Here is a 24,481-nt window from a genome sequence, read left to right as displayed (position 1 = left end):
GAGAGCACCGAAATCCGCATGCCGCGCCGCCGAGGAACGCCAGCATATCGTCAATTCAAACCCACGCGAGCGCCCCGCCATCGCCCAGAAACACTCCACGGCCGCGTGCGGTTACATGCTCAGAGCCCGACTTGACCGAAGCAGCCGGCTCTGCGCAGGTCTTTTTCTTCTTTTTAAGTTTCGTCTTCTTCCTCCTATTTTCCCCTTCTACGTCCCTGCAACCTACAAAGACGCATCTGTCTTCGCGTACAAAACGTTGTTTCTGCCTCATGTTTCCAGCCTGCATGTCTTCCTAGAGCTTAATACCTAACGTCGGCCACTCCCACTGCATCTCTCGACGACGAATTTCCATAGAACCCTCCGTAGCGAACTACTACGCCCATTGAACCAGAACGAAATAAAAAGCCAAGCCAGAGCAGCAGAAAAGACATCATGTCCTCGGAAACGAAGCCTCTCCTCGGGAAGAAGTCGTCCATCCCGTCAGGTATTTCGTCCCCCGCCGCCGCGCATGCCCCTCTGCATCGCAAAGGCTAACATGCAACCTTCTCGCATAGCGTCCTTTACTTCGTCCCTGCCCGCCCGCCGCCTCCCGCAAGCGATAGCCCACCGCGGCTTCAAGTCCCTCTACCCGGAGAACACCCTCCTCGCCTTCCGCGGCGCTCTTGACGCCGGCGCTCACGCGCTCGAGACGGACCTGCATTTGTCACGCGACGGCGTCGTGGTGCTCTCGCACGACGGGAACCTGAAGCGGTGCTTCGGCGTCGACAAGAAGATCAATGAGTGCGACTGGGCGTATCTAGAGACGCTGCAGACGGTGATGGAGCCCGGTGAGAAGATGCCGCGGCTGGAGGATTTGCTGGTGTTCCTAGCGGAGGAGGGGGCGGGGAGGGACGAGGTTTGGGTGTTGTTGGACATCAAGGTACGGTGACATGCTGCTGCTCCAGGGGTTTGAGATAGGATGGTACGGGGGATGCTAGGTGGAGACTGGACTGTTGTTGAGGGATGCGAGTGCTGATACCCTGGGCGAACAGACCGACGACCCGCCGGCCGAGCTGCTCGGCCACGTAGCGGAGGTTCTGACCTCGACGCCGGGCCCCGTGCCGTGGGAGAAGAGGATAGTATTCGGCTGCTGGAACGTAAGCTTGCCCCCTTTCACATACCACGTGCAGAATGACCCGGACACCAAAAAAAGGCTGACAACTCCAAGCAACCCTACATAACCCACGTCCGCACCATCCTGCCCACCTACCCCCTGGCCCTCATCTCCTGGTCCCCGCTCTACGCCCGCAAGTTCCTCTCCCCCTCGCAGCCGAACCTGTCCTTCAACATGTTCCAGAAGGCGCTCGTCGGGCCCGTGGGGAAGCTCTTCATCCGCAAGGTCAGGAAGGCCGACAGGAAGCTCTTCGTCTGGACCGTCAACGACGAGGAGTGGATGGAGTGGAGCATCGCCGCCGGCGCGGACGGCGTCATCACGGACGATCCCGAGATGTTCCTCGAGGTGTGCCGACGGTGGGAGGGCGGCGACGGGTCCGACAGCGCGGCCCGGCCAAAGGGCACGGGAGAGGAGCCCGCGGCGAAGGCGGCCCGGAGGGCGGGGCGCGTCCGCGACGGGACTTGGGGGCGGACGCTGAGGTTGTACTTCCAAATCGTGAGCGTGCAGGTCCTCGTACTACTGTTCACGCCGTTGCTGATGATTTTCGCCCGGTTCGGGTTCGTCGCGCCGGGACCCAAGGCGGCCAAAGCGTTGAGGCTGTGAAGGTACGAGGACGACGACGCGGGGCCGAGGCATCTAGGGTTAACGAGCTACAGGATTGTGCAGGGCAGTATGCGAAGGTTCCTCCGTATGAACAGCTTCTAGAGCCACCAAGACAAACGGAGAAGAGCCAGGATGAATCCGATACACAAGAGAGAGAACACTGGTTCCTGGGGTGTAGAGGCCGCGTGGAGAAGTGCGTCGATGCTTCCACAAAAGAGATCCAAGTAGATCCGCTAGATGGCCAAATAGAAGACGCGGCGAGTGCACTGGGCGAAGAAGGAAAGGCCTAGAGAAGAGGTTGTGTGTCTCGTTGGAAAACCATGTGAATTTCTAGCGTTATACATGGCTACAGGCTTGCTGTCGTCGACTCGATAGACATGCGAGGCTTCTCCCGCTCAGAGTTGTAAAGCCAGCAACCAGCAAGCCAACGCTGATCGACTCGTCAGCATGTCATAGAAGTAATCGTTCAAACTGTGTTTTCACAATGAAGACCTTCAGCATTCAAAGTCGGTCGCCGGAGAAGCGGTGAGTGTTATAGATCAAGATATTTGAGAATTCATAATCATAGAATTACATATCCAAAATGTGCTTCCAAGCATAATCGTAGCCAAACACATGTCCTTGTTCCAAACCAAGAGCCTGCTTATCCCAAGTCATCCGTCCCATCCTTCCCAAGGCGGTCCGCCGCCGAATATTCACCCAGAATCCCGATATCCGAATTTTAACGCAAAACGCCTAGCTAGGTATGACCATCTCACAGCCCGTAGTTGCCATCTAGCCCGTCAAGAAAAAGCCCGTCACCATTCGTACTGCATGATGCGAGCAGTGCGTTCCGATACTCCAGACTACTAACGCTCAGATTCAGATCGCTTGTTGCCAGGTCCTCTCCAGAACTGAGGCTCTCCTCGCTAACGCTCGGCACGCTCTGTGGCGGTGCCGGGTTCGTAGCAAAGTCGCCAATGTTGAAATTGGCCAGATCCCACGAGTCGGGGCTCCAGCTGTCTAGCCCCGTCGACGATGACGCCGGCGTCTCGCCCATGGTCGGCAAGGCGCTGCCTCCGCCGCCGTAGATGGCGTCGTAGACGTTGTTCAGCCCGCCGTCCATTGAGCCTAGAAGGGCTTCCCATTCTGACGTGGACACGCCGGAGACCTTCTGTGGCTGCTGTTGATTATGTTGCTGCTGGTGCTGGGCGTAGAGGTTTTGGTGTGCTGCGGCCAGAAGGTGCTGGTGCAGGCGTGCCGAGGTTGGTGACGGTGGCGAGGAGGCGTTGGGCGTGCTACTGAGGGATAGGTAGTCGAGGTTCTGTTTTGACGACATGCGGATGCGGTTAGAGATTTGGGACATGGAAAGCCGCTGGTCGCGACGAGCGGCCATGTCTTGCTGTTGCGGATTGTCCGACGGTTTGGAGCGGGATCGGTACAATTCGGGACGGCTCTGGATGCTGGGCATGGTCATGCGGCGCATCTTCTCTTGCTGCTGGATTAGGTCGCTCTCGCTAGCGGCGGCACTCGGCAAGCGACCGAGAGTCTGTTGAGGTGACTTCTTCTTGGGCGCTGACGCGGGCATGGACGATTCTGGGCTCTGCTGCGGCGGAGTGGGCAGGTTGGCCTCGTCGAGTCGAACGAGTATGCCAGCTACGCGCTTCAGATCGAAAGATCCTGGGGCCTTCGCTTTTGTGAGAATTTGGAGGACACTGTTGACGAGACGCTCCACATCCTTGAGCATCTTGCTGTCCTGCTTCAACTCAAAGCTCTGGTACAGAAGAGTGACGCCACAGAGCACCAGGGTATCTGTCTTGTTGAGGCAGAAAGAGAAGGTCATGTTGCGTTCTTCGAGCAATTGAATGATTTGAACAACGTGCTTGGCGGACTCGGCAATCGACATCAGCGCGGGTGCCGCTTTGTGGCCAAGCGAGGAGCCGACCGCAGGGCGGAAAATGAGCGTTTTAGTGTAGTAGTACGCAAGCGCGAGCAACGGAGAACGACTTCCAGTAATGTCGGTCGAAGGCTTGTCTTGCTTAAAGGTGAGTTTGAGATGGGTAGGTAGAGATTCGCACCACTCGTCGAGCTCGGCCTCCATGGCAGACATTTGCTGCAACGATAGCTCGTGGGACGTGGCTGCTGGGTAGTTCTTTTCCATGACCTTGGCGAGGATTCGGCAGCAGCGGAAGAGTGCGAGGGCGCTCGACAGACGAGTGTACTCGCCGGGAAGAGTTGGTTGGAAGCCCTTCTCAGTCACGTACTCATCGTCGGTATCTGACGGGTACTCGGTGTGGATCTCATCCTCCTTGAGAAGTTTCGGCAGGCCGAGAATGGCTCCAGAGAAGCTAAGCTCGTTAGTCGGGATTTCTCGCTGAGAATAATGGTACTTACCAGTCCAAGGTGTAGAGCGTCCAGAAGACCTTCTTACGGGTCTCGATAGTGAGCGCCCCGAAAGAGAAGCGCTTCTGGCTCTGGTGCAACCCGAGGCGGTGAGACAAGCCTACCGCGATGCCCTTGTAGTGCTGGAGGCGCTTGTAATCCGCTCTCACGATGCAGTAGAGAAGGGCCAACTCAAGGCACTGCAGGGTGACCATGGTGTTCTCCATGAGGACGGCATCAACGGCGCGGTGCCATTGCTGCTCACAAGCCGCGATCTGCTCGAGGTCGGGTTGGTCGGTACCCAGCGCCGCAATGCCAAAGACCAGATACAGCTGGGCGATCTTGTGGTTGTTCTTGACCTTCTCCGGGTCGGAGACGAATTCCTCGTAGATGTGGAGGAACGTCGGCTTGTGCAACACAGGGAACAAGGGCGCCCATTCTTGGAAGTAGACGTTGACGCAGCGGTCAGAAAACAGACGCGGCGGCACTCTCAGAGACTTGTCCGGCGATTTTATCGTTAGAGGATGGCAGCCCTGGATGTGTAAAAAGGCTTCTGGGTTGAAATCTGAGCAAGCTTTACCGTTCTCTTGCATCTTGCGCTTGAACGCCTCTGTTATCTCGTGTTAGCAAAAAGCATTCTCGCTCAGACCGCGCAACCCAGATGAGACGAGACGACGCGCATGGGATGACGGCAGTGGTGGTACGAACCGATAAAGGCACGGCCGCTCGACGGCCCCATAAAGTATGAGTCTGAGTTCTCGACGCCAAGCAACAACGGCGACGCCTGCACGCGGAAAGTATCCTCCTTCGCCGGGGTCCCGGCGTCTTTCCTCGCGTCGGCCGCGGACGCCGGCGAGTGCGTCGGCGCTGCGACAGAAGGGCTGCGATGGGTCGCGTGGCTGTGGTTCCCGTGCATTCTCGACAGCATGTCGATCTTCTCGTCCTTCTCGTCCAGTAGGTCTTTCAGTTCTCTGACCTCGTTTTCGAGCTGACGCACGCGCTCCTCGAGAGACTCGGTGTAGCCGCGGGGGAAGGCGCGGCGGCTCAGCTTGTCGCTCGTGCGGCACTCGAAGCCGACATTGGCGCATTGCGAACATGTCGGCCGGATGCCGTCGCAGCGGATCTTCTTGCTCCGGCATCTATCGCAGGCCTGGGCTATCCGGCTCTGGGAGCTGGTGCCCACCTTGATCACCTTCATGGGTAGGATTCCAGGCATGATGGCGTCCCACCTCGTCGTGTGGTTTGCAGTCTTTGTTTGCTGATTTTGCGGGCTGGTGGCGTTGAAAGAGGTAGTAGGCGTCTACTGGACCAGCCTCGGAGGCTTCGGCGGGGGGGTTTTTTTTTTTTTTTGTAGTGGTGCCGTTTGTCTCGTTGACTCGTTCAAGTATGTTGGGCGGCGCGCGGCTGGTCGATTTGTCGCATAGAGAGTACGTTTCCTCCTCACAAAGCTACCAATTTGTTTCGTAAAGGTCGTCGTAGGGGTTGTAGGTAGATGGTATCTTTAGTTACTAAGAAAGAAGCAAGTAGGCCCGCGGGAACACCTAGTTTTCCCCAACAAAAAGCCAAAGATACAACAGAGGGAAAGGCGAAGAGTGGAGAGGCTCCTGTTGTAACTTGAGCACGATCAACAAGTAAAGCAATGCGGAGGAGTGAGAGAGAGGAGCTGGATAGGTTGAGTCTGAGTCGGAGTCGGAATGTCGGGGGTGTGTGTGAGGGAAAAAGGAAGAGAAGATGTGGAAGGTGGTCGTGGGGAGGGATGTGCGAGTGTGGAGCACCTTAGTAGGAAACGGCCATGCACACTGGACACTATCAGACGGCACACGCTAGGTATGTAAAGCCTGCGGTGTTGTGGGGAGAGGGACTCGAGCAGAAAAGATCCCGTGGACGGGGGTGTGGACGGGGCGGGACCGGGGGGAGGAGGGGATGACTGGAAGTTAGAAACAGCGACTCATTCCCTTATGGAAACGAGGATGGCGAATGCCTGTATGTGTACCGCCTACAGTTCACTAGTGTAGAGGGCCCTGCTGGGAGTCTTACTGTAGGTAGGTATACCGGGGTGAGACCGGCACCGGCACTGGCACTGGCACTGGCACTGACACAGCTCCCGGTATAGCACTTGCTCTCTGCTGCTCGCAATGTGAATGCTGCACCGTACACTGGGCGACTGCCATAGTGGACTCGCGCGCACTCGCTGACAGCAGAGGCACCCCGTTGAGTGGGGGGGGCAAGGAAGGGGGGAATCTGGGGGAAGAGTGGCGCTGCCTGGGGTCTGCCGGGCGACGCGGTTTCTGAACGTTGGGAAAGTCTCGGGGTGGGAGGCAGAAGCAACGCTAGTGAAAGTGAGGGGAGCCAATTGTCGTCTGGCAATTGGTACTCGAACAGCGCCAACTATACCGTGTGTGACTCCACTCTCAATCTCCAACGCAGAGGGGGTATAAGTACATTTACGCTGCGCGCGGCTTGGCTGCCACACCAAAGTACATTACCTTACTACAGCCTGGCCTTGGTCGCTTTTCCCCAGCTTGTGTTAGTCGAGCCCACTTCGTTAGCGAACGGCTCGCACCAGTGACCAGAAGGTCGACGGCAGATGGCAGACAGACCGTGGCTCGCAGCTTACACCGGTAGGCGCGCGGTCCGTCTAGACAGACAGGCGCCAGAAGCAGAGCCGAAGCACACCACTACACTATTCCCGCCACACAATGATGTTGTCCGTTGGCGTGCCTCGTCGTCTCTTGTCCATCCGGCATCTTCTCCAGCGTACTAGGCCAACCCGTGTGTCGTAGGGTGTCTTCTCGATGCACCCCGGACAGAACCACCAACATGTCCTTTCCAACCCATCGGTGCCTCCCCAATCATGCAGCCAGCCCTGCAAGGAAGCCTACGACGTTCGATGCAAAAAGCCATCCAGCAGACGCGATCATGGCACCACCCGACCCCGGAAGCGGGGGTTCATCTGCGAGTTTTAACCCTCCTCTACAGGCGCTCCGGCCTTTGCAAGCTGTCTCTCGACTCCTCCTGGGTTCTGATTGCATAAGGGGCTCTATACCCTTCGAAATGGCCCCACCCCCGGAGCCTATTTCCGTTCGTTGTTATTGCGGCGTTGCCAACATGATGAGCCCGGTCGTGTACCTGTACAAGCGCCATCTTCGAGCTGGCCCTTCCCAACACCCCCTTTTCCCCAGGTTTCCATCGACCACGGAGAGTATGCATGGCAAACTTGGGGGGGGGGAGCAAGGGAGAAGCAACTTCGAATGTTCGGCAAGAACAGGAACTGGAGAGCTGAGACCTGGGGGAAAGGAAGGTTGGCGCGACTGGGGGCACGGCCAACGAAAGAACTGGAGAAAACCCGGGGCAGGGGAATTGGACGAGGAATCCGCAAGTACCGTCACACTCGTTCCGGGGCACATTTCGCGATATGTCGGATCGCTCGACGATCGCTGGCTTGTCACTGGTGGCCAATCGTCGTCGCCTGACCAAGCTGCTTGGCCCACGCAACCCGTACCGTCCTTGAGGGTTTCTCTTCAGTGCCTTCTCAACCCAAGGTGTCTGCTTGGATTACATGTCCCAAGCCGTCGACTGTCCCTAGTGGCTACTCCATTTACTATGATAGGTGTGCCAGTCCACCGCGACGCTCGGCCGCGATGGTCCTTGTCGAGTTGCCCGGCGCTGAGGTGAGTGGCCAATCGCCAACGGCTGGGCCACTCTTCTTCAAGCTCTACCGGTAGTGTACAATGCTGCTAGAGTGCTGGACCTCTGGCGATCGTCCAGAAGCTTGCACTCCGAGGATCCGATAATACCTCGTCATCGAAGGATCCTGCCGTGATCTTCCCTTACAAGCCATGTGGACCAAGAGCCAACAAACTGGCCGAGTTGGGCTTGCAGATAGTGTGATGCTTTTGCTGATGGACCAGCTGTTCAGAATCGAGTCGCCTACTAAAGGAGAGAGCAGTCCATCGGGGTTTCACGATGCTTCGAATCGCTCGACAAGAGCCTACATAATCCTGGCTTGGTGACGCTTCGGTGATGCAATGAAGAACACTCTTGAAACCAGCACCACTTAATGAAGACCATACCGTGACCCGCAAGTATTGATGCCGTGTCTGCTGAAGATCGCCTTCCCAAGCGTGTCGTACTGTCGAGGTGGTCGAGAAAGTGAAGCCACGTTCAGTTTACTGCAACTTCTTTCTCATCGTCTCCGCCTCCGCTATCCGTCCTCAGGCCGACTGGTTTCGGCTGAATGGCACAATCAACATTCCAAGTTGCTCGCGTGCCTCTGGCATCAGCTCCGAGTTGTTGTCGTGCCCATTTGCTTTCCGCCGGACTCTTCCTGGCTCTCTGGTCCGCCTCGGTCCCCGTTCGGAAAACGGACTTGCCTCGCCAACTCAAACCAATCCCATCCCAGGAGATGGTATTTGTATAAAGTTAAAGAAAGGCCATTTCTGTTCTACCGGTACTTTTCTTGTTGTTGGGGGGGTCGGATGAAATAGACGTCCTGTCATGCCAATAGGTTCGCCTCCCAGGCGAGACAGAAAAAAGCTGGAACCACGCCGTAAAGTGCCCCTTCTGGAGTACCCGGTTTCATTACCTAGCTAGGTACTGGAGCACCCCATATTCGCCGATCAGGGCCAGCCAGCGTAGATATCCTGCGCTAACCCGAAATCGTGGCCGATGAGGGATGACGCCCTCCTCCCGCCATCCTTCCCCCAGTCTCCACTGTCGGCGATCCACAAACGCAGGTTGGGGAAGACCAACAGACGTACTCTGTGGTGCAGCGTCTCCGAACGCGCGGGGTGCCTTTCCAAAACGTGTCCGTTGAGACGCAGATTCGGGAACAATAGGAACAACAAAGTCGTTGTGTTGAGACCTGTGTTGCCATGCAAGGCGGACTGCCGCGCTTCACCGTAACAGCTCTTTCATGCAAGGACAGGGCGAGGCACCCCATCTTCGCACGCCGCATCCCGACTCGTCCTGCTCCTGCTCCTCCAGCAGGGTCCAGGGGTCGCCTAGGCACCGGACAGCGCGGATCACCCACTGCTCGGCGTGCCCTCCCTCGCCCCGCGGCTCCCTGGCTAAAACATAACCGTAAGTGTTTGTCGCTCGCTACCCTCGCAGGGGCTTGAATTCAGCCAGAAATGCCACCTTCCTGCCGCGGAAATTACTCTGCTGCGAATCAATCGAGGCTTCAATCTATTATCAAGGTCCGTTCCGAACACGGCCAAGCTACGTCGATCTCCTTTGCATGTAGGTACGGCCACGAGGTTGCGGTTCGCCAAGATCATGTCCGAGCCTTTATGGAGAGGCAGCTTTTGGCCAAGGGCATTTCAACGAAGAAATTAGGACAAGACAGGTTCACTCTAGAAACACTGGCGACAACGCTGGATACTAGCATTGCGGCAACTGCACAGGCTGTATCGACGAATACTAGACGGTCGAACGCGGGCAACCGGAGATATGCCGCTGGTCATATTCACTCATATCTCATCTACGAGACTGCGATTGCTAGTTGTTGGCAGCATGCCATGTCCCCCGACAAAAAGATGCCGGAGGAGCGTAGCGCCCTGATTAGAACAAGCCTCAAACGATCCAGGGTAAGGCCGCCTTAACAGCTGCGTGATATGTTCTCAGCAGCTGGCCTTGACCACTGTACTTCGTAACGGCCATATCAGTGGGGATGAGTCAAGACCTCTCTCTGGGCTTCTGTGTGGAAGTGAGCGCCCAGTGCTGTGAGTGCCGAATGGATCGACCCGGCCGCCTGGCTACTCCTGGCCCTCCCTCTCTAGCTGAAATCTTCCTCGTCATTGGATGTCTCGTCCTCGGCTAAGTCGTTTTGGGTATCTTCCATCGATCCGAGATAAGCCACCACGTTTTCATCTGTAAGTAGTTGTGTTTTCTGCAAGGTTGGGGCACATCGCCCATCCTTGTTAGCCTGGGCACCACGCGCGGGGAAATGGGCAGCCACTTGAGATGGGTATACAAAAGCAACCTTGAAGGAATGCAGGAGCCTCAAGAAGCAAAGCGGTTGAGGAAGGAAGTGGGCAGAGAATCGTAAGATTCGACTGCAGCTCTGACACTGACAGGGTCCGGTCGACGGAGAAGAGAAGCTTACTTGGTCTTCGAGAGCCTTCAGAGAAGCTTCCAATAAGCCGGTCTCTCGCTCCCTCAGCATCGCAGCTGCGTTGATGCACGTCCCACAAACGAGACCTCCTTCGTTCAGAGACTCATCCAAATCCTCCAGTGACATGCCAGTAGCCAATCGCTCCAACTGGCCGGCCACCAGATCCTGCAAGACGGTAACCACTCGAAGATGGAAGATTTGAGCAAGCGGATGACCGTTGATGTGTTGGTTGAAAGCCATTGTCGCCGTTGTGACATCCTCTTCTTGCCAGAATAACTTTAGCTCCCGTGATCCTCCGGTGTCCTGTAAGACACGGAACGACAGGCCATCTTCCTCGTTGAGGCACATGAAATAGGCAAAGGGGCTTTCCCAGCTGATGGAGCCATTCGTCCGGACGAACTCCACAGTGGGGGGGCCTTCGAAGATGTGTAGCTTCGCCTTGCCCAGCGGGTCGTCCTCGAGAGGTGTCAAGGGCAGCGTGATGCGGTCCGCGGCTGATGCGGGGTCGATGAACCCATAGCTGAATAGCATTTCTGCCCCGGATTTCGCATCTCCGTACGAGATCGTCATCTCTTCCCCAGATGAGACCCTGCAGCCGGGGCGCAGGAGCAGAACCACCTCGTCCTTGTTGTTTTCTTCGTAGTACGCGTTGGCCTCGGATGAGTGGTTCGCCAAGTCCAGTACTGGTACCATAGCCTCGCCCGACTTGGGGAGCTCCAGACAGCGGGAGCGAAACCATGCATCGACCCGGACCCAGTCGATAAGGGAGACCTTGTCGCTTTCCCAAAACAGTTCGTTCCAGAAAGGCAACGAGGAGGACGTCTCGTGGAGCTCGTCAAACTCATCGGTCAAGGCAACGATCTTGGCAGCCGTAGCCGACTAGTGACCGTCAGAAAATAACCCTTGTACGGTAGCCGACGCTGTTAGTGCGCCGAGTCGCCTCCCTTCAGCCGCAAACTCCTTGGCCAGTGGATCGTAAAGTCATGGAACAGAGACACTTTGTGTCAATGGAAGGATGCATCGCCCATCTAGTAACATGGAAGCTCGGCGTGGGGTGCAATATCGTTGACTAGAAGTTTGCGGACTGAAGGGGCCCTGCTGACTGGCGGATGGGTGTTGCGGAAATGCTTCTAGGGGAAGGAAGATTTGACCGGACAAGGATGACAAGAAGAGGAGAGACTTACCTCAAGAGATGTTCCATTCAACATCTCGCGCTCCTGCTCAGTCCAAAGGGTCGTGACGGGAACCTGCGGTGGCAGATACTTGACGTACTCGGTCCAAGGCGTCGACACGCCGCCATGCAAGGACGTCTTTGGCCGGTCGGATAGAACTTTCTGCGTAAGAAGAAAAAGACAGATGTCGTGCCGAGTTGACTATGCAATAGTTCAGTATGGGCCGATCCGAACATGGAACAGAGGGCCACCTCTACCTTGTGCCCAGCGACATCGAGCAATTGGCGAAAGTTCTTGTCAACCTTGGCGTAGTTCTCGACAGCCTCCGCAGATAAGACCAACTCATGAGAGATCCTCAGCAGGGTCGGTATGTCGAAAGTCTCCTCCTCGCGGCTGAGATCCTTGTTCGAGACCAACCCGAGGCCGCAGCCGGGGATCTCGCGCGCCTCGACGTCGACGAGGTCTACATCGTTGAACATGGCCCAAGTGGATAGCGTCTCGAGGGGAAGCTGAGAGGCGGCCATGATGGACTATTTCTGGCTGTTTAGGACGCTCGACGGCTGGGTTCAATTGTCAGGGTCGGCGACCTTTTGCTGGCAGGCTTGCTTGTTGCTGTGACTGGGTTAGTGGTCTGCAAAGTCGTGCCTGGACAGCAAAAGTGAGGTTGTTTGGTAGCGCTGCGGGCCAAGGTGGTGGATCACTGAACAGCACCTGATCAGCGAATTTCCATGAAGGTGCGTCACTGACTGGGCTTCGAGGATTCCGCTTGTCACAGATTCTCTATGCTCTCGCGTCACCAAAAACACCATGGGAAAATTCGTTGTTTAATACTAGGGAAGTACAAAAATGAAATTCAGTTTCCTTGGCGTCCTTGCGGTAGGTACCTTAACCACGCGCGGCCTGAAACCCAGAGGAGCCTAAAATACAGGCCTCTTCCACAAGGATGTGTGCATTGTGTGCATAACTCGGTCCAATCGCTCGTCAAGTCATGGCGTCAACACTTCGCAGGCCGCATTGTTGTGACGACCATGAGAATATCTATATTTCTAGATTCCTGGTGAGTGCGTCTGCCAATGACAAACAAGCGGTTGCTCCTGAGTTGAAATGTCAGGGAACAAACGATTCCCCGTATCCCCTGTGTGCACCCAATATTACGTCTGTAGGCCAGGCCATCGCGGCGAAGCCCAGGTATCATCGCTGGGAAAGGGATAAGGAAACCAAAATCAGCCCAAACTCCATGCTAAGTGCCTTTTCTCCATCTTCACTTCTCTCGTGGCTTATATGGATGCTTTGTATGGCGGCAGCGTGCATCCTCGCCCACAGCCATTAGGCCGCCGCAGCCTTACGCTTTCTTGCCATGGTTACGGTTCAGGGACCGCTTCGAGAGAACAGATGGTCCCAGGGCAGACCAGCAGCACGGAGTGCGGCCGCTTCCTTGTTCTTGAGTAAACTTTGCTCTCGGTTCTCTCGCATCCATGCCGTTGCCTGCAACCATTCCGGATTCTTGCGGACATACGCTGGCAGTTCTTCCTCGGGAACGTCACCAAAATCCATGGGTCTGTGGTGCGACCACGGCTGAGGCGGCTTGCTGGTCGGAGCTGGCAAGCCTTGCTCGATGGCCAGCTTTTCTTGCTCATCGCGCCGCTCCTCCTCAAGTCTCTGTTGCCGCATGCGCTGGGCCGCCTTGCCAAAGTTGGCCTTACGTCCACCTCTGGCCTTGATCTCGTCCATCTTGCGTTTGTACCATTGATCGGAGCGGTTGTGCGGCCAATGGATACGGGGATCAATCTTCATGTAAAGCTGCCCACGAGCTTCGCCGGAAGACTGGACGTTCGTCATTTTTTTGATCAGAGCCGACGGTAGTAGGACCCCCTCGGGAGGGCTTGTAGCTTCGGCCTGTCCGTATATCATTGCGTCGAACTTAGCGGAGTCGAAGGCTGCGCACAACTGGAGTCGACGCTCTTCGCAAGTCAGCTTTTTTGGTGGCTGATCAACTCCGCCAGTGATCGATGGTCGGTTTGCATCCCTGAGGTATTGGCCGTCTGCAGAAAGGATAGAGTGGTGACTCTGTCCATTGAAAAGGTTCATCTGCCACATGTTTCTGTTGCTGGTCGTGCCATTCTCCTCATCCTCGTCGTCGGAAGAGCTCAAAACGATAGGACTAAGCGCTGTTCGTGTGCGAAACATGTTTGGCCCGTTCCACTGGCGTTGGGTTTGTGATACATCGGAGTGGATATCGAAACCCTCATTGGATCTTTGAGAAATTGCAGAAGCTGTTGCAGTTGTCTGGACCCCGCTGTAGACGGCACTGTTCTCAGACATGCGTGAAGCCTCTATTTCATCCTCATCAATGTCATCCGACGAACTTGACTGCGACATTGACTCGAAACTACTGTCCCTCTTCCGCTTGCTAGCCGAAGCTATCGTTGCCTTGGACGAAGCTGAGCGTAAAGCTGATGGGGCAGACTTCAATTGCATCGGTGGCAAGCGGTTGGTCCTGACATAGGGCAATGAATCAAAGCTTCTGTTGCCGCCGGCTGGTGTGGACTCTGAGACGGATTCGCTTCTGTGACCCCCAGAAACTCGATGACCTTTGAGGCTGCCGACGAAAGGCATACCATTATCGGGACCAGATCTTGCTATGGGGGATTGGGATGCTTGAGGAGGTTGGATGGCTGGACTGGTGTTCAACGAAATGATCTCCGAGCCGGTACGACCCTGCGTGGCCCGTCCTTGGCTTTGCTCTTCGGCGACAGCCCCGAAACTGGCAGACATATCGTCGGCTGGGTTGTTGTTAAAGAATCGGTTTGTGGCGCTGCTGGGGGACGGTGTGTGGGTTGTGTTGACAAAGGACTGGAAGGGGTTGAAAGCCCCCGAGACAGGACGTTGATGGGTAGTTGGTGAGCCAGGTCCTCTGTTGTGTGTACTCGCAGGGTTGTTATGAAGGCTCGAACTCATCATTTCTGTCCGCCTCTTAGACGAAACTGGCGAACTAGTCGATTTTCTAGCTGTCATGGCAATTCTGCCGACAAATTCTGGCGGAAGATTAGACTTCCTGACTGTTGCCTGGGAGCTTGTAGAAGAGACGAAATTGGATCCGTCTCGAGAATTCCTACGCCATTGACTAGACTGGCCGCCTTTCGATTGTTCTTCTGCTCGCGTCCGACTCAAGTGTTGCGGTGAGTCTTGTCTAACGGTGGGCTTGCTGGATCCAGATCCAGATCGAGACCTAGATGAGCCGCCTGCAGCGTTGAAAACGTTGGGCTGGTTCTCTCCATTTTCTTGACGCCGTTTCTTCCCGTGAAAAAGACAATATTTCGAATTCAGTGCAACGGATGTGCACCCCTCCTCAATGCAGTCGTCCGAAAATCGACGGAATGACTCCATTTCCCCACCAACAAACGCCTCATAGGAGAACCCGTAGTCTTCCTCAACTTACCAAGTCTTAGCCTCAGATGGACCATGGACCGTCAGGCCTTGGAAGGGATCAAGACTGATTTTGCCCTCCTAGGACTGCGGACGTCGTGCAACGAGGGAGAATGTCCCAGCGTTGAAGGGTGAACTGCGTTGTGCAAACAGCTTGGAAACAAGAGCTCATTCGAATTAACTTAGGCTTGTGATAGTCCCGTCCAGATGCCGGAAGTTGAAAGCACCGCCGAAAAGCTGCAAGCTATGCTGCTTTCAAAGCACCTCGTTCAAGTGAATATGTTGCTTTGCCGTCGGTAAATGGAGTACAAAGGGTGCTGAATGTGTACAACCTCATGGTCTGAGAGTTGAAAGTGAGGTGACCAGATGCGCGAGATAAGATGCCTGATGGGAGGCAGTTAGCAAAATATTGAACAAAGCCCCAATGGTCCACATGAATCAAGCTTTGAAAATTCAGTACGCGCTCAGGTCTTTTCAGTCTTTTTGTAGTCTTCATATTGGGGATTACGGCGGTTTTGTTGCCTTGTCGCGACCTCTTGCGTCATGTCTGCCATAGCCTTTGGTCCCACCTCGTTGGGGCAACTAGAAGCAGGACTCCAAATTTAGGCCCTGTTTATGTCGTTTCTCAGTCACGTATGTGAAGTTGCAGACCTAGGCAGCTTCACTAAGCGCGCGGCTCCTCGCTTGGCGAAGGCTTCGCAGGGACGAGAACGTGGCTTGTTCATGAAGAACAAAGCCATGCGTGAGGAACAGGACAGGCAACAACCCCAGAAGAATCCTTTTCGATCGGACCTTTTACCAATAGTCATCACCGCGCGTTGGGAATGAATATTCCCTGGGTATGATAAGAGGAAATGGGGGTATGTTCTGACTTGCCTGTTGGAAGCTGCCCTCCCTCCACGCTCTATTTCGCGCCTTCGCGCCCTCCGCTTCGCAGCTGCCGACGGACGACACTTTCGCATGGATCCGAGGAGAGATGCCCTTGGGTTTCTAATGGCGATTCGGTGCAATCCAATATCGTACTGGCGCAAGGAACCAGAAGGTATTTCCCGTCGCGGCGGCGCATGCGCAATACGCGACTTGAATATTCGAACGAGACGCGAAGCGGGTTGCTGAGGCTCTCGCCTCGCGTTACGTTCAGTGGAGGTTGACGAAAGTCGGTCGCTTGAGCCCACTGGAAGGGCCTCGGGGTAATCCTTGCCTAGCTTCAGTAATGATGGAACGACCTGGCCGGGGGACCTTCATTCGGCACCCGGACCCATATTTGGTGTCGGCCACGGATCATCTGCTACCCGTATCACCCCTCCATCCAAACAAGCCTAGCGCGGGGATCTTTCAGGCTGGAGGGAAGCTGCTGCTGCCCAGTGCCCCTGTCTAACGGCGACGGTCCACTATCTTGTCGCCAAATTGCCCGAAGCTCCCTGCCCAGCTCCAGCAGCGCGCGTTGCAACGTCGCAGTCTCTCCACGATCTCCCGACTGCTTGACTTGCCTTCTTGATCGATTGAACTTTGGCTGTTCAAGCTTTTCTGGATCTGGACAATCGATATGAACTTCCTCAAGTCGGCAGTTGCCTCTGCCATTGCCCAAGGCCCACCATTCCCTTACAGTTTTGGTGACAAGGTGGACATCGACGAGTCCATCTGGACGCTGAACAACGGCACCAAGCGAGTACGTTTAGCCACTTCACGAAGCGACAAAACTCCCGACGTCTGACAACTCAAATAGGAAGATGGATCCAACTGTAGCATATTTTCCTTCGACGTTATTGCCAACAAGTCTCGACTACCCCTGGCCAAGAACGCTCTGCGCAAGCTAAGGACGCTACGCCACCCAGGCGTTATCAAGGTGTTGGATACGGTGGAGGTATGTCCGAGGCATAATCATGCAAGACATCTTCTCACATTGCTATACAGACCGATACGTATATTTACGTTGCGACCGAACGAGTTGTGCCGCTACGATGGCACGTGAAGAGAAAGAGCCTTACACCGGAGACAATCAAATGGGGATTGAGTAGTGTTGCGGTATGTCGAAACGAACACGTGGTCGACGTAGGCACTAACGGTTGTTCAGCGGACAATCAAATTCATCAACGATGAAGCGTCATCAATACACGGCAACCTTAGAGTTGGCTCTGTATATACGTCCGAGAGTGGAGAGTGGAAAATGAGTGGCTTTGAGGTGCTGAGTAACGTCAAGGATGACGAGGCAGTAATTTACGTGCGTCGACATTTCGTGTTCTACACGCAACTTTTGCTAATATCGAACTGCAGACATACGGCAGTTTGGTCCCAGATTCGGGGCGATATGCGCCGCCAGAGCTTGCGCGTGGTGGCTGGGATGCTATCAAGAAGAGCCCGCATTCCGCAGTGGACTCATTCGGCTTCGGTTGCTTGATATTCGAGGTGTTCAATGGCGAGTTCATGGGCTCCGACCAGGCAGGTCAGACCAAGAACATCCCTCCGACAATGCAGCAGAGTTACAAGCGTCTGGTCAATCCTAATCCGAAAGCACGTGTCAGCGTTGGTCATTTCCTGGAACAGGGCCAGCGCAGCGGATCATTTTTCGATAGCCCGCTCATCAAATTGACTGAGGGAATCGAGAACTTGGGCGTCAAGACCGAACCGGAGAGGGAGCAGTTCCTTGAGTAAGTTTCTTGGTCTTGGAAAAGCTATGCACAACAACACAATCTGACTGAGGCAGTGATCTTGACCAACTAACTGACGATTTCCCCGAGGACTTCTTCAAGATGAAGGTTCTCCCGGAACTAATCAAGTCAGTCGAGTTTGGGGGCGGTGGACCAAAGGCGTTTAGCGTTGTCATGAAGATTGCAGCCAAGTTATCCAACGACGATTTCGATTCGAAGATCACACCCGTGGTCATCCGGCTCTTCTCCAACCCCGATCGAGCCATCCGCGTCTGCCTTCTGGACAGTCTGCCTCTAATGATAGACAGGCTTACGCAGAAGGTTGTCAACGACAAGATCTTCCCGCAACTAGTAACCGGTTTCACAGACGTCGCCCCGGTTGTTCGAGAACAGACTCTCAAGTCGGTGCTTGTCATTATCTCGAAACTTTCCGATCGGACAATCAACGGAGATTTGCTCAAGTACCTGGCCAAGACGGCGAACGACGAGCAGCCCGGTATCCGAACAAACACAACCATCTGTCTCGGAAAGATCGCCAAGAATCTCGGCACTTCCTCGAGGAGCAAAGTTCTCATCGCTGCCTTTACCAGATCTCTCCGAGATCCCTTTGTGCATGCCCGTAATGCATCACTTATGGCCCTCGGCGTTACCGGAGATTGTTTCTCTGACGAAGACGTCGCTCTCAGGATAATGCCGGCAGTGTGCCCATTGCTGATAGACAAGGAGAAGGTGATCCGCGACCAGGCTAGCAAGACGATGGATGTATATTTGCAGAAAGTCAGAAAGGCAGCCGCCAATATGCCAGACTCGGCTCTACCTCCTCAGGGCGCAGAAGGCCCTGGCGGACCTCGTATGAGCACGCCGCAGCCCAACGAGGCTTCGACGCCGTCTTGGGCCGGCTGGGCCATCTCCTCCTTCACGAACAAGCTCTCGACAGCGGCTGGGGAGATGCAGACTTCCAACGGCTCAGGCGCTGCTTCACCCAGGCCAACTCCGTCGCCAGGCCCAGATATGAAAAGACCAACTACATCCTCAGCGTCTACTTTACATCGGCAGGCCCTCACATCCCCGCCGCCGATGTCACGGACACCTTCGTCGGTCGTGGCGGATGCATTCAATCCAGAACCCGCCGACGATGGGGGCGATGCTTGGGGAGACTTGGCAGACGACGATGCCTGGGGAGAACCGATCGACAGCACCAAGTCCTCCGCGGCGAAGAAGGAAACAACCGCCAGCGCGACGCCATTCGATGATGGCGCTGAGCCTGATTTTGCTGGCTGGCTAGCCGCGCAGTCCCAGAAGAAAGGCGGCTCAAGCAAGCCTCTACCCAAGGGACTGTCCAAGTCCTCGACAGCAGCGGCCAAGAAGCCCCTAGCGACCAAGCCAGCAGCCAAGCCCGCAGTAGCAAAGAAGATAGACATGAAGCCCAAGCAGACTGAAGATGATGACGATGGTTGGGGAGATGGGTGGTAAAGACGGTGCGGGACGGGCGAGTTTGCAGCATTTACGGCGTTGGGCGCGGGGTCACCATACCCACAGCGGGATACCACACTTTTGCACGTAATGTCCATATACTAGCAGTACGCCTGCCAATTGAGAAGAATGCAATGCAGATGGCCGCAGCCCATCTGTGAATGCGATACAAACAAACGACTGCTGTCCCAGACGCCCCGCCAAACCATGTCCCCCAAGCCCAAAGTTGAGAAAATGTTACACACACAATGAGGCCCTTTTGTGGACCAAGAAACCCGCCCAAGACGAATCCCACCCCACAGATCGCCCAAAATCGTCATCTAGCGGACTCTGAGTAGTCGTTGAGGGCGACGCACACCGCGCCTCTGTGATGGCCGTTGTACTGGCGGATGATCTGCTGGCTGTGGAGTTCCCACAGCCGGGCGTAGTGGTCGGAGCAGGCCGTCACCAGGTAAGCCGAATCGGCGCTAAACGCGCAGTCCCATACCCAGCGCTGGTGGCCTGTAAGGGTCGCCTCGAGCGGAAAAGGCTTCGGCTCCTGGTCGGCGGCAGGCTCGAGGTCCTTCACCTCCCAGATGCGGGCGGTGTGGTCGGCGCTGCAGGTCGCGAGCTTCTTGACGTCGGGCGAGAGAAGGATCCGCGTGATGTACTCCTTGTGCGCGTTGAAGTGAGTAACCGGTAGAAGCTGTGTGCGATCGTAGGCTTGCAGTAGCTGCCATACGAAAACATTTCCCTGGTTTTCTGTCAGTTTGGATGCCGTGTGGGTCGTGTTTCTAACGCTGAGGGCGTGCTTACACCATTGTTCGCAGCACACAGCAGAGAACCATCGCTGGCGACGGTGACGCTCGAGACGGAGACGTCCTCTTCGGGGATCAACTGGTGGGAGCAATTGTTCTCGGCCAGGTCCCAGACACGAACGCTACCCTGGCGGTCGCAGCTGATGATCTCACCCTGGTTTGGGTGGATCACGACATCATTGGCAGGACAGCCGTGGTTGTAGCTGCGCTGGACCTGGCCGCTGCGCGTCTCCCAGATCTTGACTGTGCCATCTTCGGAACTGGTAACCATCCACTTGCCCTCACAGTGGAAGGCAACGCCGGTGATATTTCCCGTGTGGCCCTCGAAGGTCAGCAGCGGGTTCGGATTCGTCGACTTGATGTCGTAGAGCTTGACCGTGTGGTGGCCTGCGGCGGCAAGGAAGCGCTTGTCGGGGGAGATACAGAGGCGGTTGACCTGGGAGTCGGGGTGTTGGATCGTGCGGGAGCAGATGCCGGAGAGGGCCTCCCAGAATCTGGGGTGGAAGGAGCGTTAGTCAAGGCTGTATAATAATCGACGGTGTTCGCGATCTTTCTCTACCTAATAGTGTGGTCGTAGCCCGCTGCGAAAATATCAGCGATCGGTCTCAATGCCTTCTAGCCAAAGAAGGACGTGAATGTCAGGAGAACACCTACCTGTGCAAAGAATCACAGACATGGTTACTGTGCTGAAGCCTTTTGCTTCGGTTATCGCATGATATGGTGAGCAATTGTGTGTGAATTGTGGCTTTGGGGAATATGCGCCCAAAAGTGTATGTAGGTATGTTGCGCGCGAGTGATCACCACAAAGATGCAGCCCCTCCACGATGTAGTCGGCTGGATTCTTGACTGGAGCTTCGGTTCCTAACAAACGGCCCCACTAGAGGTCCGGGGGTACCTGGGGTCTCACCGAGGCGTGGCTGATCCGGAACAACTTCGGCACTTTCTTTGCCTACCGTCCCAAGATATATTTGCAGGTTAGGTACGTACCACTAACATCCATGGAGCAACCTGCCCGCCACAGACTATGACCAACTAGTCCCCCCGAGTCCCTTTAAGCACAACGATATCAAACTTCTCTCTCCTTTTCGAACTGACGTTTGATTCGCTTCGGCCCGCAGCCGAAGTATGGTTCTAAAAAGCGGTGGTCAAATAAGAACCTCCCAATCGCACCAAAGTAGTGTAACTGGAAGCCGTGGGTTCTTTGACTCAGTCCCAATCAAAAGCTGCTCGCGGTCCTGACTGTGCTAATGCAACGGTGTTACAACTATTGGCTTCGGACTTTGTGACTTCTTCGACTAGTAGGTAAAGCACGTGTCGACCTGTCATTCGATTGATCGTACCTATAGCCAGTGATATCGAATCTTGATTTCGCAGGATCCCGACTGGAGGACCTAAATCCGGGACCTGACCAGTGGAATGGTGGCCCCATTGCGCCAACCTTTAGAGATCCCGCTGGCACATCAGACGAAAGCCAAAGGGCCGGTACAATAAACACCACTGCTGACCACCTGAGAAAGAGCCGACTGTGCAACTCTTAGTTGACTCTGGATTGCGATGAATATCCCATCGGAGATTAGCTTGACCGATGCCGTCTCTTCCCTAGGAGCCTCTCTATTCCTGTCCTATATCGACTTCTTTGGAACTATTTGTGGTATACCAAACTAATTCGGTTTTTCGCCGCTGTGCCAGCCTAACCCGCTGGCTTTTCTTCCATTTGTAACATCAGGACTGCAAGTCGAGTGTCCGCCTCTCCAGATATAAGTGCGTCTTCATAGGGCCGTTTCAACATGTAATTTACCACCTTCCGACCATTCCTGTATCTGATGTTTTGATCATCAGCCGTACACCCAATAGGCGACGTTTTGACCATGAGCTCCATGCGGGAGACAAAGACCGTAAGCAGGTCTAGTAGAATACCGACCGAGTTCAAGGCATGCGGTTTTGGAGTTCATGATAGTCATTTAGACTACTCAATCTCAACCAAACAACCAACCGTGAAGTACTTCCGGCCGAGTATATCCGACAACGTTGCCCATTGACCCGATAGGGCAGGTGTTTCTGTTCTGTCTGGAGCTATGCGGTGTGGATCAGGCCAAAATATTTGCTGTTGTGCAACTAGGCATTGGTACCCAAGTACACACTTTCTTTTGAAAAGCGGCAAAACAGCGCTTCAAATTCTGCAAGGGGCTTTTCCGACATCGGGGGTGATCCTAGTGTGCCCCGGATGCGATCACCACCGAGACGATTGACTCTTTGCAGCTCGGACAGAATTGGACTTGATCCGGACACTGCCTCGCTTGTTTCCAAGCTAGCTTTCGGTGTTGGCACAGTGACGTTGTTTTAATAGGACCCGGCGGTTCACGGCTAGCTTATACTTTATTTACTGGTAGTGTTTGAGGGGAAAGGATGCCTACCGTTTTCTCAACCCGTCACACGCGACACGTATACTGAGTGATTCTGCTATTTTGGTTAACTGAAGAGATGCTACTACAACGGCACTCTAGATCCCTCCTTGGATCCCTCTTATACGAATTGGACTAAGAACATGCGTCCAAATTTCTTTTTAAGCAGCTCATGAAAGTTCGGCTTCGAACTGGCCGAGTGTATTTGCATTTTAAGATACCTCTTGATCCAGCCAAGGAAGCAGCAAAAGAACGACTGTCATCCGTTCAAAGACCCCTCTATCTATCTCCTCAACCGTTTCTCGTGTAGTTTGCCCTTCCAAAACTTCTCAGATACATTTTCCAGCAGAACCCATGTTTTTCATCACGGAACTAGATAAAACGCCGTCCACCCCCAATACCAATACTCAGCCAGATAAGACTCAACCCGCGAAACCCTGACAATAATTGTCTACTGAAACACACAAGCGTGGTCATTAGGACTACTCTACCCTCTTCCAGCACCACATGACTCTCAGGTGTAACCGTCTACATGGGTTCCAGAGCCAAATACCATGCTGGCGGTAGCCAGACTAACCAGTGGCAACGCCTCGGTTTGGCCCCCCATTTGTTGGTCCTGTCGAGTCTCTGGGTCCCCGTCTGTCTCTTCGGGTGCCTCCGGCTCGTGGCTTGGAGCCTAGCGAACGGTTTTCGCCAGCAGTTCCATGGGGACAAGGAACCCTGACCACTCCCTGGGAGCCACAAAAGTCACAAGCGTTTCTTCGCAATGTTCGTCAATATATTACACTCCATCTCGGTCGAGGGGCCCTACCGTTCATGTCCTAGACAATGGCTACATGTTCTGAAGTCCCACCTGCCAGAGTATATGTCTTCGATGCAACCGCAGATGTCTTCAGCAGCCATAGTGGCGACGAGCTTCTGATGGCTTGTAAGATGGAAGAAAATCGTGGATGAGGTAAGTTCTCGACTTTCTTCCTTCTTGCCCAGTAACTGGTTATCAAAGTAAGAGGCTGGCTTTCTTGTCTTCCGGGAGCGTTCATCAAATAGGGGATGTCTTTGCCTTTTGTAGTTTCCAACACCAACACTACCTAGGAGTAGTTGCTTGGAACCGATAATCACCACGCGCGGTAGGGCCACGGATTTCAAAGTTGGATGTCGAGTTCACGCTTCCTCACCGCTCTCATCGGTATTCGGTCTAGGCGTTCTCATCCCGAGCTTTCAGTACGCTTAGGGCATTGCAAGAAAATCCTATTGACTAGGTCTTGTGACTATCCTGGTTGCCGCCGTTAAGTCTGCCTCGTTTCATCCCATGGACCAGCGAATAAGGGAGAAGAGGTGGGTGATACTTCATATGTCGCCTTGATCTGCTTGTCCCGTTTGGGCAATTTGGCCGGCCTTTCTCTGGACATCTTGGAGGCGATTTCTCAGTCAGGTAGTGCTGATATTGACGTCAGCTGCACTGGAAACTGGATTGATCCCGCACATGTCATCTCGTCGATGCCGTAAAAGGAAGCAGCTCTATGTTGCTACTGTCTTGTGCTTTACGCTGACCTCCCCTCGGTAGCTCAATCCTCACTCGTCCTCATTTATGTCGAGTTGGTAACAAGATCCCCACATTTCAAACTATTTTCAGCTGCTTTCAGCCAACTCCATTGTTTTGGGGAACAATAGATGCAAATGTCTCTTGGTTTGGCTTTGCCTCCCTCGAACTCTGACCCGATATCTTGTTTGCCAGCGGTCCCGTCAATCAGCCTTCGACCTCGACCGACGTACGGCTGCCTGCAGCATGCCCATGTCGATCCTCCCACATGGACTTACACCGACGCCTTAAAGCCTTGGAAAACTGCAACAGAAGCAGCAAGGCCATGCGAAGGGTCCATCAGGATGTCGAAAGGGAAAAAGGCGGTGTTGTTGGCTGCAGCCGTCTAAGCCGCAGCCATTACGCGTTGGAGGAATGCCGTCCTGTTCTGTTTATCGCTCAAATCGTCATCCACCCCTGACGGTGCGACTCTTTGCAAAACCAGCCGGGACCAACAATTACTCCCTACTGAGACCAAGTATACCCCGCTCTCGTGAGAATCAGAGCACAACAGTCTCTTCAACTCTTCCACCATTGTCTCGCTGTCTCATCAAGCGACTTCTCCCGCACGGTTCGTGCCTAGCAAGGCACAGTCAACAGCACCAGCTGTCGGGCACGCAGCACGCGGCATCCCGCTCTCGCTTGCTCCCATACCTATCCGTGCTTGACTTTGAGTAACGTGAGTTCTTCAGCAGAGGCTGAATCCGTGGATCAGTTAAGATACACCATGCTGGCCCATGCTGACGATAATG

The 24,481-nt window shown here is 54.7% G+C and overlaps 6 protein-coding genes across 6 annotated transcripts; 2 read left to right on the top strand and 4 right to left on the bottom strand.

Annotated features, from left to right (window-relative positions):
• Window positions 1–432: 432 nt before the first annotated feature.
• On the top strand, window positions 433–1,756 carry ColSpa_09192 (phosphatidylglycerol phospholipase C; the record flags this gene model as incomplete). Its single annotated transcript, XM_049275404.1, has 4 exons — window positions 433–484; window positions 555–919; window positions 978–1,136; window positions 1,208–1,756. 4 exons carry the CDS (start codon window positions 433–435, stop codon window positions 1,754–1,756), a joined length of 1,125 nt encoding a protein of 374 aa, XP_049131361.1.
• A 754-nt stretch (window positions 1,757–2,510) lies between these two features.
• ColSpa_09191 (transcriptional activator protein acu-15) lies at window positions 2,511–5,333 on the bottom strand (the record flags this gene model as incomplete). The annotated part of the gene is made up of 3 exons (XM_049275403.1): window positions 2,511–4,083; window positions 4,130–4,727; window positions 4,826–5,333. 3 exons carry the CDS (start codon window positions 5,331–5,333, stop codon window positions 2,511–2,513), a joined length of 2,679 nt encoding a protein of 892 aa, XP_049131360.1.
• Window positions 5,334–9,893: 4,560 nt separating this feature from the next.
• ColSpa_09190 (SET domain-containing protein) lies at window positions 9,894–11,928 on the bottom strand (the record flags this gene model as incomplete). Its single annotated transcript, XM_049275402.1, has 4 exons — window positions 9,894–10,007; window positions 10,224–11,111; window positions 11,417–11,566; window positions 11,662–11,928. 4 exons carry the CDS (start codon window positions 11,926–11,928, stop codon window positions 9,894–9,896), a joined length of 1,419 nt encoding a protein of 472 aa, XP_049131359.1.
• An 844-nt stretch (window positions 11,929–12,772) lies between these two features.
• ColSpa_09189 (uncharacterized protein) lies at window positions 12,773–14,179 on the bottom strand (the record flags this gene model as incomplete). Its single annotated transcript, XM_049275401.1, has 1 exon — window positions 12,773–14,179. The coding sequence occupies one exon, from the start codon at window positions 14,177–14,179 to the stop codon at window positions 12,773–12,775; it is 1,407 nt and encodes a 468-aa protein (XP_049131358.1).
• A 2,197-nt stretch (window positions 14,180–16,376) lies between these two features.
• On the top strand, window positions 16,377–18,951 carry ColSpa_09188 (putative indole-3-pyruvate monooxygenase YUCCA10; the record flags this gene model as incomplete). Its single annotated transcript, XM_049275400.1, has 6 exons — window positions 16,377–16,499; window positions 16,557–16,694; window positions 16,745–16,855; window positions 16,905–17,051; window positions 17,105–17,478; window positions 17,535–18,951. The coding sequence occupies 6 exons, from the start codon at window positions 16,377–16,379 to the stop codon at window positions 18,949–18,951; spliced, it is 2,310 nt and encodes a 769-aa protein (XP_049131357.1).
• A 316-nt stretch (window positions 18,952–19,267) lies between these two features.
• On the bottom strand, window positions 19,268–20,424 carry ColSpa_09187 (TATA-box-binding protein; the record flags this gene model as incomplete). Its single annotated transcript, XM_049275399.1, has 4 exons — window positions 19,268–19,684; window positions 19,747–20,242; window positions 20,308–20,329; window positions 20,403–20,424. The coding sequence occupies 4 exons, from the start codon at window positions 20,422–20,424 to the stop codon at window positions 19,268–19,270; spliced, it is 957 nt and encodes a 318-aa protein (XP_049131356.1).
• Between the last annotated feature and the right edge of the window lie 4,057 nt (window positions 20,425–24,481).

This window comes from Colletotrichum spaethianum, assembly GCF_022836535.1.
Source record: "Colletotrichum spaethianum MAFF 239500 DNA, contig27, whole genome shotgun sequence".
In the NCBI taxonomy this organism is placed as follows: domain Eukaryota; kingdom Fungi; phylum Ascomycota; class Sordariomycetes; order Glomerellales; family Glomerellaceae; genus Colletotrichum; species Colletotrichum spaethianum.
The sequence above is the reverse complement of the archived record's forward strand: the minus strand, read 5'-3'. Positions and strand labels throughout refer to the sequence as shown.